Source organism: Dromiciops gliroides, chromosome 3 (assembly GCF_019393635.1).
Source record: "Dromiciops gliroides isolate mDroGli1 chromosome 3, mDroGli1.pri, whole genome shotgun sequence".
NCBI lineage: Eukaryota > Metazoa > Chordata > Mammalia > Microbiotheria > Microbiotheriidae > Dromiciops > Dromiciops gliroides.
Genome location: NC_057863.1, coordinates 44,404,101 through 44,421,392, shown reverse-complemented (window position 1 = coordinate 44,421,392; position 17,292 = coordinate 44,404,101). Strand labels below are relative to the sequence as shown.

At 37.6% G+C, this 17,292-nt stretch overlaps 1 protein-coding gene across 2 annotated transcripts in view; it reads left to right on the top strand.

Annotated features, from left to right (window-relative positions):
• DCUN1D1 (defective in cullin neddylation 1 domain containing 1) overlaps positions 1–16,000 on the top strand; it is a 46,916-nt gene extending 30,916 nt beyond the window's left edge. For both annotated transcript variants that reach the window (XM_043992161.1, XM_043992162.1), the window contains exons 5-7: positions 9,626–9,708; positions 9,977–10,073; positions 11,650–16,000. In XM_043992161.1, coding sequence (XP_043848096.1) covers positions 9,626–9,708; positions 9,977–10,073; positions 11,650–11,729 — 260 coding nt within the window. In that variant the 3' untranslated portion in view covers positions 11,730–16,000. The remainder of the gene's footprint in view (positions 1–9,625; positions 9,709–9,976; positions 10,074–11,649) is intronic.
• The last annotated feature ends 1,292 nt before the right edge of the window (positions 16,001–17,292 follow it).

Genomic DNA, 17,292 nt, shown 5'->3' with positions numbered 1-17,292 from the left:
TTCTCCCATCCTCCTTTCCCCCCTCCCCAAGACGAAAAGGAATCTGATACAGGTTATATATGTACAATCACATTAAGCATATTTCTGCATTAGTCATATTGTGAAAGAAGAATCAAAACAAAAGGGAAAAACCTCAAAAAAGAAAAATAAATATCCAAAAAGTAGAAACCGTGTGGTTCAATCTGCATTCAGAATCCACAGTTCTTTTTTCTGGATGTGGAGAACATTTTCTATCATGAGTTCTTTGAAATTGTTTTGGATCATTGCACTAATGAGAAGAGCCAAGTCTACCACTGTTGATTATCATCACACAATGTTGCTGTTACTGTGTACAATGTTCTCCTGGTTCTGCTCCTCTCAGTCAGCATCAGCTCATGTAAGTCCTTCCAGGTTTCTATGAAATCTTACTGCTTCTCATTTCTTTTCTTTTTTTTTTTTTTAAATTTTTTTTCTAGTGAGGCAATTGGGGTTAAGTGACTTGCCCAGGGTCACACAGCTGGTAAGTGTTAAGTGTCTGAGGTCGGATTTGAACTCAGGTCCTCCTGAATCCAGGGCTAGTGCTCTATCCACTGCACCACCAAGCTGCCCCTCCTCATTTCTTACAGCACAATAGTATTCCATTACATTCATATACCACAACTTGTTTAGCCATTCCCCAATTGATGGGCATTCCCTCAATTTCCAATTCTTTGCCATGGCAAAGAGAGCTGCTATAAATATTTTTGTACATGTGGGTCTTTTTCCCTCTTCTATGATCTGTTTGGGATACAGACTAGTAGTGGTATTATTGGGTCAAAGGGTATGAACAGTCCCATAGCCCTTTGGGCATAGTTCCAAATTGCTCTCCAGAATGGTTGGATCAGTTGACGGTTCCACCAACAATGCATTAGTCTTCCAATTTTTCAACATCTTCTCTATTTTCCCTTTTTTGTCATATTAGCCAATCTGATAGGTGTGAGATGGTACCTCAGAGTTGTTTAAATTTGCATTTCTTTAATCAGTTGTGATTTAGAGCATTTTTTCATATGGCAATAGATAGCTTTGATTTATTTATCTGAAAACTGCCTGTTCATGTCCTTTGACCATTTCTGAATTGGGGAATGACTTGCATTCTTATAAATTTGATTTATATTTTATATATTTATATATTTGATTTATATTTTAGAAATGAGGCCTTTATCAGAAATACTGGCTGTAAAGATTGTTTCCCAGCTTTCTGCCTCCCTTCTAATTTTGGCTACATTACTTCAGTTTGTACAGAATCTTCTTTTTCCTTTTTTTATAAAAGTATTTTATTATTTTTTAGTTATATGTAAGAATATTTTTCAACATTTGTGTTCATAGGATTTTTAGTTGCAAATTTTTCTCCCACCCTCCCTTCCCTCCTCCCCAAGATGGAAAGCGATCTGATATAGGTTATATATTATACAGCAACTTTTTAATTTAATGTAATCAAAATCATCCATTTTGCATTTTATAATATTTTCTATCTCTTGTTTGGACATAAATTATTTTCCTCTCCATAGATCTGAGGTGAACTACTCCTTCCTCTCCTATTTTACCTATGGTATCACCCTTTATGTCTAAATCATGCACCCATTTTGACCTTATTATGGTGTATGGTGTAAGATGTTGGTCTATGCCTAGTTTCTGCCACTATCTTCCAGTATTTTATTTTATAGTTACATATAAAGATGGTTTTCAACATTCATTTTTATAAGATTTTGAGTTCCAAATTTTTCTCTCTACCTCCTTTTGCTTCCCCCTCCACAAGACACCAGCCAATCTGATATAGGTTATATATGTACAATCATGTTAAACACATTTACACAGTAGTCATGTTGTGAAAGAAGAATCAGAACAAAAGGGAAAAAAACTTCAAGAAAAAAAAGTGAAAATAGTAAATTCAATCTACATTCAGATTCCACAGTTCTTTTTCTGGATGTGGAGAGCATTTTCCATCATTAGGCCTTTGGAATTACCTTGGATCATTGTATTGCTGAGAAGAGCCAAGTCTATCACAGTTGATCATCACACCATGTTGCTGTTACTGTATACAACATTCTCCTGGTTCTTTTCCTTTCCCTTTGCATCCATTCCTACACGTCTTTTTCAGGTTTTTCTGAAATAATTCTGCTCATCATTTCTTACGGCACAATAGTATTACATTACATTCTTTTACCACAACTTGTTCAGCCACTCTCCAATTGATGGGCATCCCCTCAATTTCCAATTCTTTACCACCACAAAAAGAGCTACTATAAATATTTTGTAGATGTGGGCCCTTTTCCCTTTTTTATGGTCTCTTTGGGATATAGACCTGGTAGTGGTATTACTGGGACAAAGGGTACGCACAGTTTTAGAGCCCTTTGGGCATAGTTCCAAATTGTTCTCCAAAATGGTTGGATCAGTTCACAACTCAACCAACAGAGCATTAGTGTTCCAATTTTCCTACACCTTCTCTAACATTTATCATTTTCCTTTTTTTGTCATATTAGCCAATCTGATAAATGTGAGGTCATACCTCAGAGTTGTTTTAATTTGCAATTTGAAAGATGAGAGGGGCAGCTAGGTGGCACAGTGGATAGAGCACCGGCCCTGGAGTCAGGAGCACCTGAGTTCAAATCCGGCCTCAGACACTTAACACTTACTAGCTGTGTGACCCTGGGCAAGTCACTTAACCCCAATTGCCTGACTTTAAAAAAAAAAAAAAAAGATGAGAAACTTGAGGGAAGGAAACCAACTAGGAGGCTTTTGTAATAGAACAGGCAAGAGGTGAAGAGGGCCATAATTAAGGTCATAGGCGTGTGAGTGGAGAAAAGGGGGTAGATAGGAAAAATGTTCTGGAAGTAGAAATAAGAATATTTGAAAATTGGATATATGAGGTCAAGGAAGGTGAGGAGGCAAGGATACACTGAGGTTGTGAACCTGGGTGACTGGAAGGATTATGATGCCTTCAACAAAAGTAGGGAAGTTCAGAAGAGGAGTGGGTTTGGGAAGAAAATAATGTCTTCTGTTTTGGACATAATGCATTTGAGATGCTTATGGGAATGTTCAGTATACAGTTAATGATGTGGGACTGGAGTTAGAAGAAAGCATAGGTCTATGTTTATAGATCTGAGAATCACTTGCATAGAGATAAGTAAACCCATGGGAAGAGAGTATAGGGAGAGAAGGGAGCCCAGACCAGATCCTGGGGGAATATCCACAATTAAGTGATAGAAAGGTGATGAACCACATCCAAGGCAATTGAAGAGGAATGGCCAGATGGGTGGTAGGAGAGCCAAAATAGAACAGTGTTACAAGAACCAAGGGAAGAAAGAGAATCCAGGAAGAGAAGATGATCAGCAATTTCAAAGGAAAAGCCATCAGATTTGGCAATTTAAGGTCATTGGTCATTTTAAAGGGAGAATTTTGGTTGCATGATGAGATTGGAATGCAAATTTCAAGGGGTTTGAGAAGTGAGTGAGAGGAAGTGGAGGCACCTGGGACAGATAGCTTTTTGTAGGAGTTTGACTGTAAAAGTGAGGAGAGAAATTAGGTGATAGGTTAAGAAGACAGTAAGTTCAAATCAGGATTTTTTAGTTTCAGAGAGAGAGGTGGGTGTTTTTTGTAAGTAGCAAGGAATGGACCAATAGGAAAGGCAAGATTGAAGATTAGAGAAGGTGGGAAGATGGCTGTGGGGGCCGCCTGCCAGAGAAGACAAGAGCAGATGGAATCAAAGGTATAAATAAAGGATTTGACTTTGTCAAGAAGGTTCCTTCTTCAGAAGTTAATAGAGTAAAAGAGGAATGAGTGTTCTTATACAGGCATTATAATGGAGAGTGGGGGGAAAGGGAGATTTGGCAAATCGCCTCTGTTTTCTCAGTAAAGGAAAGTAGATGGTGAAGCCATGTACTCACTGGAAAGGTTGGGATGACAGGAGCCATGTGATAGTGAGTTGGGGGAAATGCAAAAATGGTAAAACAAAAGTCCTGGTCATTAGCGTATGTTTTCCACTGTTTGTATTGGGAGTATATTCCTATAGGGAAGAAAAAATCTTTCAAAGGTTGAATAAAACCAGGATGCTTAGGTTTAGTTATTTTCCTGTTTTCTTTATGTTCCTTTTTTCACTGGGTTGATTTCTGGATTTCTGATAAGTTGAAACAGAGTCAAGACCTTTGGACTTCATTGTATATGTTCATATACAATAATTCGAAATATTATGACAATATTTTAATCATTCAGAATGAAGGGCAATATAAATAAAATATTTACATAAGGAGTGCCTTGATTAATTTTCATTTCTAAGTTTTTTCTGATATAAAGAGCAAAAAGGGTTTTTGTCAAGTTTTTTTTCCTTGTGTTCATTTGTGATATTGAGTAATACATTTGCTGTAGTTGGTGAAACAAATGCCTTTAATTTTTCCTAATTCAACTTGACAGGAAATTGGGAATTTAGTTGAGATTTTGATAAATGAAACATTAGGAAGGACTTTTATTGTTAGTCTCAGACTTCTAAAAAAGTTGTACATCTCATTATTGACATTTATAAGGCTTGACCTTCTAAAGAATATAATACATTCTAGGCATAGACAGACAAATTGTGTTTTTTCTGTGTCTTTTGTTTCATACTAGGGTTCTATAACAGGGATTGTAAAAATTGAAGACCCTATTTTAGAAAGGAACAGCAGTTCTCTTGACATTTTTTCCAAATATACATTGAACCTTCAACTGAGCAAAATTTGGCAAGAGAAAGAATTTTGAAGATTAAAAGGGACAGGAGAACTAAAACAAATTGGTGAGGGACAACAGAACTACAGTTTTCTGTTTGGTATTCCTATTCTGTGTGGTATTCCTATTCTCTTTTCCCATGATGATCATGCATAATTGAAAGTTAAGTTTGTGTTTATTTTTATGACTGGTTTTCTCTTTTTATGCCTTCATCTATTTCCTTCTGCCATTTACTTCATCATTGTCTGTCTCCCACAGTCATAGAATCTAATAAGTCATTTAGTCCCACCTTTAATTCAAATCAGGAATCTTCTCAACAACATCCCTGCTAGATGGTCATCTAGCCTATAACTGAACAAAATCCATTGTCAATATCTTTATATTGAGGTAAAATTATTATTTTTTATATATCATGTGGTTTTTGGACTCTAATCATTCCTCTTTTTTTTTTTTTTTTGGTGAGGCAATTGGAGTTAAGTGACTTTCCCAGGGTCACACAGCTAGTAAGTATTAAGTGTCTGAGGTCAGATTTGAACTCAGGTCCTCCTGAATCCAGGGCCAGTGTTGTATCCACTGCGCCACCTAGCTGCCCCTCTAATCATTCTTGTTGCCTTCGTGGGCACATAACCAGTTTTTCATCAGTAGCTCTCTTCAAATGTGGTGCCTAGAATTAAAGTTAGTACTCAAGATATGAGTACAGTACAGCGTGACTGTTTATCTCCCTTAATTTCAAACTTGTGTCTCTATTCATATAGCCTTATAATCATGTACCAGTAGATTTTTGTTGTTGGTGGGGTTTTTTAACGTCTTACTGGCTTTTTGTGAGTTTGCAGTCAAATACAGCCTCTTGCCCTTCTTCACATGAACTGTCATCAAACTCTACCTCCCCATCCTGTACACAGGCTTTTTAACTTAAGGAATTTGCATTTTCTCTTGGTTAAAATTCATCTTGTTAATTTGGACCAATTGTTTGATCCTCTCAGATGATTTTTAATCTTGATTCTTTTCTCTAGTCCCTGCCGACATGTAGTATACATTCTAGTGGGGAATTGGCCCTTATACAAGTAACGGTGACATAGAAAATACAGGATGAATGGCCAAGGGAAGGGCAGACTAGACCGTAGGAGGCCAAGGAACCTCAGAGGCCTTCCAATCCTTTTCATACTTGGACCTGAATTTTCTCGACAACATTCCAATAACTCATACTCTAACCTTGGCTTAAAGACACCTTGTGAAAGAGAATTTACTCTTGGGTTTTTTCCTTATATCAAGGCTAAATCTGCCTCTGCAACTGCTCCTTATTTTTCCAAGCCCTTTGAATCTCTGAGGCTGAGCAAAAAAGGTCATTTTTTCTCATCTGTCAGCCCTTCAGATACTTGAAGATAACAGCCATGCACTCCGAGTTCTTTTCTGACCCAGTCCTTCCACTTATCGCATGGAGTGATCTTGAGTATCTTCATCCTGATCATCTTCTGGATGCTGTGCCACCATATCAATGTCTTTCTCTCTACATCTGGTCAGATATGATCTGACCAGTGTAAAGCACAGCACGCTGGACCCTTCCTCTCTTAATATATAGCCCAAGATTAGATTAGGTTTTTTTGGCTGTTCTATCATATTGTTGACTCTGTTTGAACTTGAATCACTTAAAAGCAACAGATCCAATGTTTTCCAGTTACTGCTCTCTAGCTATTCCTCCCATGTTTGTACTTCTAATAGTGGTTTTAAAAAACATTTATCTGTATTAAATTTTATATTATTTGATCTAGCCCAACATTCTATTCTGTCAGAATCTTTGTGGATCTTCATTCCCTCACTCGTTGTTAAGCATTCCTATACAGGATTTTCTTCAGATCATTTTGTTAGAAATGTTAAACATCATAGGATTAATAACAGATCCCTGGGGTACTTCACTAGAGCCCTCCTTGCAGCTAAACTTTGAAGGCTTAATGATTATTCTTTGGAACCATTCAATTGTCTTACTTAACTGTTTGGCCCATATCTTTTCATTGTTTGCAGAAGGAAAGCATGAGAGACACTATTATGTACATGGCTGAAATCTAGGTAAACTGTGCTTACAGCATTGCCCTTATCTACCAGCTAGTAATAGCCCTCTCTAAAGGAAATGAGGTTAATTTAACATCACTGATGGGGGGGGGGGTTCCTTAATGGTATTTTATTTTTTCCCCAATTACACAAAAAGATGGTTTTCAACATTCATTCCTGTAAGATTTTGAGTTCCAGATTTTTCTCCCTCCCCAAGACAGCAGCAATCTGATACAGGCTATACATGTACAATCATGTTAAATGTATTTCCACATTAGTCATGTGGTAAGAGAAGAATCAGAACAAAAGGGAGAAACCTCAAGAAAGAGAAACAAAAACAAACACAATGAAAATAGTCCACATCCTTGCTTTTAAGGGAGCCATGGCTCTTTGTGATCACTGCTTCTTCACTAAATTTACTTAATGTTTTAGAATTTTGCCAAGAATTAGTTAGACTTTTTCACCAGTGTTATGCAGATTCTATTCTTCTCTGTTTCCTGCAAATGAAAGATATTTTTCTCCAGTGCTATCATATGTATTGTGTTTCCTGCGGTCCTTCAAGGATCACTGACAGTGGCCTAGCAGACATATTCAGTGGTTCTTACATCCTAGGACTTTTGGCTTGACCTTAGAGGCATTAGATACTCTCTTACCAGCTTCATCTTAAGTTTCATCTTTCTAGTAGCCATTTCTGTCCTTTCCATTCCAAATAATGTTCTCCTTTGCAGAAAAAACAAAGCAAAATATATTGCAATCTACCTTCTCTCCACCATCAATTTTTTTTTTTTTAAGTGAGGCAATTGGGGTTAAGTGACTTGCCCAGGGTCACACAGCTAGTAAGTGTTAAGTGTCTGAGGCCGGATTTGAACTCAGGTACTCCTGACTCCGGGGCCGGTGCTCTATCCACTGTGCCACCTAGCTGCCCCTTCCACCATCAATTTTTAACCTATTTATCCTCAACAGCATTCCTGTCCTTTCTTTGATCTTCCCTTTTCCTCAATATTGCATTCAAATACCTCCATACCACAGTATAGAACCCTTTCCTAATAAGAAAGAAAAAATGTTAGGAAAAGTAAAGCATAACAGCCATATCTGACAATTTTTCTGTTATAATTCAATATTATTTCCAAAATAGTTGAACCAATTTAGAGTTCCATCTACTATTCATTAATGGGTCTTTTGACACTTAGTATGAGGTGTCAGTAGGGACATCCTGGTGGTGATTTCTCATGGGTAGTTAAAGATGCAGTTCTGGAGCCCAAAATAAAATGTATGTTTGGAGACCTGGATTTTTAAGTCGTTTGGGTCTGTAGAGTCCCTAGTTGAATCTGGGCGATATCTAGGGTCCCTTGAAGCACTATAGACATTATCTTATGAATGAATGAGAATGAGATGGCCCTGGGAAGAGAGAAGAAGGGCTAGCTAGTATTTCTGTCAAAACCAAATGACAGGGGCAGCTAGGTGGTGCAGTGGATAAAACACCAGCCCTGGAGTCAGGAGGACCTGAGTTCAAATCCTCCCTCAGACACTTGACACTTACTAGCTGTGTGACCTTGGGCAAGTCACTTAACCCCAATTGCCTCACCCCCCAAAAATAAATAAATAAATGACAATAGTATTATTTATTCCTAATGAGCCCATGCTGGTTACTAGTAGTTATGCTTTTGGTTTTTTTTAAAGCTCATAATTTGTTTTCAGGCATCATTTTCAAACTTATCAATCTGTTTTTGGAAACCTGGAGAAAAAAATGCATATGCTTGTCTTTATTCTTACTATGGTTAGCTTCATGTCCTAGTGGGTGGAAAGAAGTCCTCAGAGACAAGAAATGTGGGTTGAAGTCCTGCCTCTGACAGACTTGTATATGACCCTAGGTGAGTCACTTAGATTTGTCAGTCAGTCCCCAGTCCCCTTTTGGAGGCTGTCAATGGCAGAGAAACTTGTGGTAGAGGGAGTTCTTCACTAGATGCTCCCAACACAAAGGAAATCACAGGTTTGGTCCAAAACCCTCCAACATTCTTCTGGTATGTTTCCTGTTCTCTCTAATTTCTAAGATCACTAATATTGGCTTTGCAGTCACATTGACCAATTCTTTGTTTCCTCAACCTGAAAATCAGAACTTGTTAAAGTGGTGGCATTCTTTTCCCTTGTCATCACACTTCAATTCCATTTTGATTCTTTTGCCTTTTCCAAGTTAAAGACTGTTTTCATCAAAGAACATGATGGAAACAAAACAGGGATTGGATCACAGATCATAGGATCATAGATTTATAGCTAGAAGGGCCCTCAGAGGATACCTTACCCAACCTCATTTTATCCACAAGGGATGCTCAAGCCAGAGATGAGTTAACGTGACTTTGCCAAAATCACCAGGGTAATGAGCAGCAGGATGGGGGTGTTGTTTGAGCCCAGGTCTCTGACTCCTAATTTAGTGCTTTTTCCTATTCTGTTTTCTCATTGTCATCTCTGGACCAACATTTTGGTTGTTATTCTTGTTCTAGACATTTTTGTGTTCTCAGTATTTTTTCAAAGCTTCCATGCCTTCTGGATTTTAACCTTCCTATGACACTGTTCTTGGAAGTGTCTTGCCTTGGGACCAGGGTGGGAAGTAGAATCAGAGTACCTTAAATACAGCTTCACTGAGTCATTGGGCAATCTAGGTTTTAAGTGGGAGATTGCTATTGTTTGCATATTGATCTATAGGTAGGTTCATCTTGATTAGTAAGTATTTTCCTTTGGGAAGATCTTGAATATATGGTTAAGCACCTGGATATTTAAAAACAAATCCAGACTCTTATAAGTCTTAGAGCTATTTAATAATATTATAGAGACAAATATTTTAAGTGCATAATATATTTTAATGTTACAGATCTAGAAATGGCCATTGCCTACTGGAATTTAGTACTTAATGGGAGATTTAAATTCCTAGACTTGTGGAACAAATTTTTGTTGGTAAGTTTACATTTTTTCATTAAGGTTTGGAGGGGTGTGTGTGTGTGTGTGTGTGTGTGTGTGTGTGTGTGTGTGTGCGTGCGTGCGTGTGCATTGTTGAATCGTTTGCTTAAAGCATGCTGAACACACTTCAGAATATTGTAATTCTGTGTGGTGGAATAAAAATTGGTGTGAGAAGTTTGACCATTGCAATTGTTGGCTAGCATCTTGTCTGTTTGACATGTTTCATGTTTATTTCCTTCAGTGAATTTTCCTTTTTTTTCAATAGGAACATCATAAACGATCAATACCTAAAGATACCTGGAATCTTCTTTTAGACTTCAGTACGATGATAGCAGATGACATGTCTAACTATGATGAAGAAGGTAACACGCACTTTCATCTGACCATTCTCTTCATCTCCCCTCATCTTTCTGTTCTATTTCTTCCTCCGTTCTAATGAAGGTTTTTCTTTGCAGTCGGGCGGCTTGCTGAGCTTTTGTTCATAACTCGTACTTTAATGTAGGAGAGCCTTCCTCTGGTCTCCTTTGTCCTTTTCCTCCTCTTGCAGCCCAAGAGACTTTTTCCTCTCCATCTCCCAACTTGCTGGTTCAATTTAGGAGCTCCCTTGTCTCTCTCTCTCATATACTTTTGTTATTATTTTTGCTTTTTATCTATTTATTTGGCAATTAGATTGTAAGCTCCTTGAGTCTAGGAAGTCTGAAAGCCAAAAATGTATCTAGCTGCCTAGTACACAGATAGTACCATGGGAACCCAATGACCGTGTGCCACAGCCTTCATCTCTGGAAGTGACCTTTCATGAGACTTGGGGCTTTGAGTCACAGTTTTCAGAGGGATGGCAGCTTTATACACACTGTGTCAGAAACCCAAGAGCTCATATTGTGGAGGTACTTACTTACCCAAGTCTCTGGGGGAATAGATGTATTCTTTTCAGTATTCCAACCAACCTCATGGAGAATTCAGCAATGGGCTCTGTCCAATGGAGCTAGTAAGTCAGATAGATGGTCTTTTTTTTCTTCTTGTCATGAAAGGTTTATTCTCTAAAATTCATTTTTGATCGTGTTCAACTTTTTAGTTTTAGTAGTTTAGTAGTTCAACTAGACAATTGATATGTGTTTCTGTATATGTGTGGTTTTGTTTGAAAATTTAACAAGGTGAATTTGATTAATATGCTTTGTTTCATGCTTTATTGGTTCTTAAAGAATGCTTAGGAAAGGAGAAACACATTGCACCCTTCCAACACAAAACCAGAACTGTTCCCAGTCTCATGGAGCATACACTTCATTGGGGGAAGCTATCTGAACACATTTAAATAAATACAAAATATATCCAGTAATTTCAGGGGAAGCCCTCTTACCACTACTATGAATATAAATAACAAAAGTGAAATCTAATACTTATGTAGCCCAGCAGCTCTGTGGCATTTATTTATTAAATACCTCCTGTATGCCAGGAGCCGTTTTAGAAATGGAGAAGTTAATTGGTCACACAACACCTCCAGGAGGTGTGGAGGATGGGTTTAAAATAGTTAGATTTGATTGGTTATCCAGAGGCAGTTCTGTTTGTCCAGAACAATACCAGAGTTGGGTATAAAGCATTGAAAATAAAGAGAATGCGGCAGCTAGGTGGCGCAGTGGATAGAGCACCGGCCCTGGAGTCAGGAGGACCTGAGTTCAAATCCGGCCTCAGACACTTGACATTTACTAGCTGTGTGACCCTGGGCAAGTCACTTTACCCCAATTGCCTCACCAAAAAAAAAAAAAAAAAAAAAAGGAAAGAAAAGAAAGAATACTGGTAGGGAGTAGGGAAAGCTGATGGCGGTCATGATTGATCTTGGTGCTTTTGTGGGGCTGTCTTAGAAAATTAGGAGAAGTACCTTTGGTCCCCGTATTTATCTGCCACTTTTCCCCCTCTTCCCCTTGTTTTTTTTCTTTCTCTCAGGAGCATGGCCTGTTCTTATTGATGACTTTGTGGAATTTGCACGCCCTCAAATTGCTGGGACAAGAAGTACAACAGTGTAGCACTGAAGGAACCCTCTAGAGTGTACATAGTCTGTACAATAAACACAACGGAAAATTGCACAGTCAATTTCTGCTGGCTGGACTGAACTGAAGACCAATCCTCACACTAAGGGCGGAGGGTTGAGACAAAACATTAAGGATACATCTTGGACCATAGCATATTTCCTTCTTCTCATGGTGGTTTGGGCTTGTCTCCTAGTCTGGGCCGCTCTTGCCAGTTATAATTCCAACGTGGTGGATTTCATCTTATCTCTGTGGACCATCCTAGTTTATTCTCCCTTAAGTCTTAGGAGCTTCATGGTAATTATTTTGAGGTTTCCATTGTTGCATAAAGCACAATGCTGTCTTCATCAGAAAACTGTTTGGCATAAGAATTAAACAGATCAACATCACAAACACTTTATAAAAACTCCTTAAATACATGCTTTGGGCTAGTTGCAAAGACTATGCTGATAGCACTTCCTAAGAGAATGACATGTGTAAGTGTACTCAATCTGAGATGGTGTTTTGGTTTGGGGGTTTTTTTCCTGGCAAATCACATGTATCATCCACGTTAGTTGATTATCTGATGAAAACAAATGTAGAAACAACCAATGTAAAAAAAATCATTAGAAAAACTAGGTGCCTACCTGTCAAAGGTTTGTTGTACTTCAACCCCTTACTTTTCACACTGTTGAAGGTACCACAGAGCTATTCTGCACTTAATGCCGTGCTTATGCGTAGTTGGTCTGCAAGAGAGCTGTGTTGAGAAAAGCAGTCCGCGTAATGTAGGCCTTTATTACTCTCTACATTATGCATTAGATAATTGGATTTCATTGCAATTTTGAAATGCTTATCTGCCTGTCTAATAAGTTAAAATACTGAATTTGTGTTTTGGATGTTTTAGATTGCTGCACAATACGATATCCTAAATTTAGGCATAAGTTTGTCTGTCATCAAGCTTATGGATCAGCAAAGAGATTCCCCTTACTTATACAGGAAGGTGGTGAGTCTAGTATGAATCTAATTTGAGGGAGTGGTTGTGATGAGCCATCAAGTTCAGTCTTTACAACACAGGTACTGCTGCTTCAGAAAAAGTCCGTTTTGATCACTTCTCATTCTGTCCAACGTCGCTTTAGTGACAAATCACCACGGTTGCCAAATACTGATTTCAAGCAAGCACAGATTAGGTGCACATTACCACACTAGCTCCTTTTGTTTCTTTAAATTATTTCATTTGTTCCACCATTACTTTTATTTGCCACAACTAAATTAGGACTGTTTTCATATCAAAGCAGAGTTTTAGCTTGTTTTCACATTACAAGACCCCGACTGCTTTCATGCTGGAACTGATCATTTTGCTTTCATTCCCTGACTTATGGCTTAGAGGTTGTTATTGTCTTTTTAAAATAAAGACTTCCATAAAGCAACTTAAACCCCTCATACTTTAGATGTTCAACACCCACTGTCTTTACTAGGAGTAAGTGTCTCTGCTGGGTGTCCCTGAGCATTTGCTTGGCAAGGTCAGAGCGAGTATTGAAATCAGTAAGCGGAGAGTGCTTTGGATGACAGTACATTTTTATGCAGATGCTAGAAAGATTCTAGGGAAAAACAAATGTTAAAGTCCTCATTTTTAACTGTGTGCTTGGAAGTTGACTAAAAAGCTTTGCCCATAAGCAGTAGTACTGCTTTAAAAAATTGCTCAGTCACGCTTTTCTTTCTAGAATACAGTCCTACCAACCAAATGAAAAAGTTAACATTTCTACTCAAGCTACTGGAATTGGCCATTCGGAAAAAACAAAAAACTCTTTTTGCTGCTTTCAGTATTTCCTTTTTCATTTTTTAAAATGTAACTTGAATTATGAGAATGTTTAAAAGGTCTATTAGGCGTGCTGTTTTGTTAATTGTCTTAAAGGTTTTTGAGTTTTGGTACCGTCCCGTATCAACGGATTACTTCAAGTGTGCTGTGTTTGCAAATAAGATCTCCTTAGCTTTGATTCCAATATCAGTTCTGTCTTTCCTCAAAGTCCAATATGGGTCAGCGGCCTTGTGCCTTGGGATCTTAAAGATTGTTCCTTTTTGAATGCAAGATCTTCTCAACAAAATAGTGTTTGTCATCAGTTTGGTACTAAACATTTATAATTACTGTGTAATTATAAACAAAAATACATAAAGCTTTGAATAATTATGTAGCGTAAAAGTTAAGGCTGTTCACTTTATGATGGCATCTCAGAATTTAACAAAACTATTACTAAGGTTGGGGGAAAAAAGATCGATTTAACGTGGTGTGGTTATGCTTTGGAGAAATGCTTGGTTACAGGGAATATTTTGTACTGAAAAGTGCTCACACATGTGGCCATGTGTTAACTCTTTGTGTGTGCGTGTGTGAATGTGTGTGCGTTAAAACTTGGATTGCTTTAATTCATAAGTGCTTCAGTCCTCAGTCTGATAATAAACTCCCCATGATGAGTCTTGGTTTTTAAGCTGTTCCACAGGTTCAGTTTTCTTTTTTGCCAAATGTCCAAAAAAAAGGTACACACTTTAAATTGTAATGCTGTTTAGTACTGAAATGTATAAAATTAGAAGTGCCCACATATAAAAGACAAAAACCTTGAGATCAAAATTATCTTTAGTGAAGATCACCATCTGCATATCTCTGTAAGTTCACTTGTGATTTCCTACAACCCCTGTCATGTTACCAACAGAGGCAATAAAGCTTCAGTGGAATTGCCGTGATGAAATCTCACAGTAATTATTTTGGTGTATTATTTTTTTAAAAATTAAAACTAAAATTTTCTGGATGACTTTAAAATGTGGAATGACTCCTCCTGGAAAATGCTCTTATGGCAAGTTTGGGGGAGAAAAGTTATGCTCAGTCTTGTTTACTACATTTAAAGTGTTTACAACTATAATCTGGCTGCTCTCATTTTTATTAAACTATGCTGGAGTTGTGTAACATGGTGTCCTGATGATCTGCCATTGATTTAAATGAAATATTTTTTTAGAAAAGGGAAAAATGATTGGTTATTCAATAAAATAACAAATAATTGCTTTAAAATTACTTTATAATGAACTTCTTATTGGGGAATTCTGTTTAAATGAGGGGGTGCTTTTTAAAAATGAATAAATAAGTCACTTATTTGGCTATCCAGTTCAATCCAATGATCATTTGTTGACAGCCTAGTATGTGCAAAGCACCATGCACAAATCCTGCAGATAGAAAGATGCAATGAAGAGTCCCTGCCCTCAGGGAGCTTTTGTTCTGATTAAGTTGATGATAATTAAGGAAATTACTTAAATTTCATAACCTGCACTTTAGGCTTTAAAAAATGCTATTTTTAGACAATTTTTTAAACTGTTGTATCCCTAAGATAGCCGGGTAATTCTCCCAAAGGAATTAAAAATTTTTTATTAAAAAACACCAAGTAGCAATTGATTTATGTCCCAACCAAGAAAGTATCTGTGAAACAAGTCCTTAGATTTATGTGGTAAATTTTGACTGGTTATAAAATTTTCAACAACTCACCAATTTTTGTGATTGTTATATATTTTATGCTTTATTATGAATATGTAAATGTTCTTAAGTGAAATGTATCCCATATGACAACTATACTGTGTAAAATAATAGACCCCCGTAAGAAAGATCTTTAGTAGCTAAGGATAAAATGCCTGGGTTATGAATTTTCCTCCCAACAGGGAATTGTGAGAGACCAAGGTTCAAATTCTGATTCATCACTATTTTAATTGTAAACTTGAGGGGGAAGGGAGGGGAGGTTCCTGAATTTCTCCTTGCCTCTCATATCAATGGAACAGGAAATAATTCCTTCCTTTATAATGGGAATGTTATTACAATCCTATAACAAAAACCATTACATTTGCACAAGTTGTGATTTATATAGGTAACAGGTACATATTTTAGTGACTCTTTTTTTTTCACTTAAAATAGTACAACCCATTTTGGTTAAATGTATCAACATTATATATATGTATATATGTACACACATCTTTGTATATGAATGTACATATGTATAATTTTAGTTAAGTACTAATTGTGGTTTTATTTGTACCTGATTATGGAAACAAGATACTGGTATTTAAAAAAAAAATTCTTTTTTTTCACTAGCACACAACAATTGTTTATACTGCATCTTCCTCATTTTTTACTTGAACTGATTGTAATTGGTATTTCCTGCTGGATCACTCATATTTTTCAAGTTTTCTTTAGGTTATATAAGATGCCCAACAATTGGGTGTTTTCTTGTTCTCATAAAAAATTTTTTATGTATAATGTACTATACGGCTAGATTTTGATTTGTGTAGTCATGTTCTTGAAAAGTCAGCTGGATAAGCCAGATCTTGGCTACTTGGATCATCTTATTGTGGTAGGGAAGTAAGTCCCTTCACCCTGTCTGGGCCTTTGTTTCCAAATCTGTGCACATGAGGAGGTTCTAAACTGTGATCCCACAAACCTATGAATGTCGAATCTAAAGGCATCATTTGGCAGATCCCTTTGTGTGCATTACCGTCCTGCAGTGTCTCTTTTGTTCTCAGTGTGGTTTTGTTCTATTTTTTAGATACTGGGTTTTCCTTAAAGGGAGGCACACTTAAACTTCCCTTTCCTGAAAACCGTTCCTCAGCCAGAGTGTTTCCTGCTTGATTTCTTTTGTTGCCCCAGGGATCATGATGCATCTCTTGGTTTAAGGGAACTTTTTCTGCTGCTTTGTACACCACTGGTCTTTGACGTGTCTCCCAGTAGGATGGTGCAGCAGGCCAGACACAAAAGACATTACAATGAGGAGAAGATTCTACCACTGTCATGGAAGGATCTTGAATAAGGCAAGACATCACTTAAAAGAATTAGGAAGTTGAAAATAAAACAAAAGTAAGTTGGCTAGGGACTTCAATGAAAGTAGAGAAAACTTGCCCCCAGAAGGGGTAAGGATCTCATTTCTTTTTAAATCACAAATTATTTAAATGAAACGGAACCTATTACAATGTAATTGGAGAGCTGAGTGTTTTCTTATTCCGGGTAATGAAATGGCCTTGTTGAATAAAGGAGTTTTATAAGGGGAGAGGTTCAGAAAAGGTACTTTAATAAATTTAATTAGTAATAATAAAAGAGGCAGGATATGCACCAGATGATAGTTGCCCCTCCTGAGTCTACATGGCACGTGTTAGACTCTGTGAAAAAGAGGAGTCGTGTCTTAATTATCTTTGTATTTCCCCTTAGGATCCCGAGGTCAGAAAAGCCAGGCTGAGTGAAAGAAGCGATAGCTGACTGAGGTTGTGGAAGGTAGGTGCTTTCATTGTCCATGGTCAGCCCCTGGCCAGGCAGAGTGAGTATGGAGGGGTGACTCCAGAAGTGCCTTTCCTGTGCCTGGCACTGCACGAATCACTAAGGGTGCCAAGGCAGAAACCAAGGGTGCCTTCCCTCAAAAAGCATGCATTTACCAGAGGCAAAGAATAAGTAAATGCAAAGTGATTTAGAGAGAGGCATCACCAGTGGGGAACCAGGGAAGTAGAGGATCCAAGAGCTGGAGGAGGGAGAAGGGGATATCTCTGCTGTGGGGGCAGTTTGGGACAG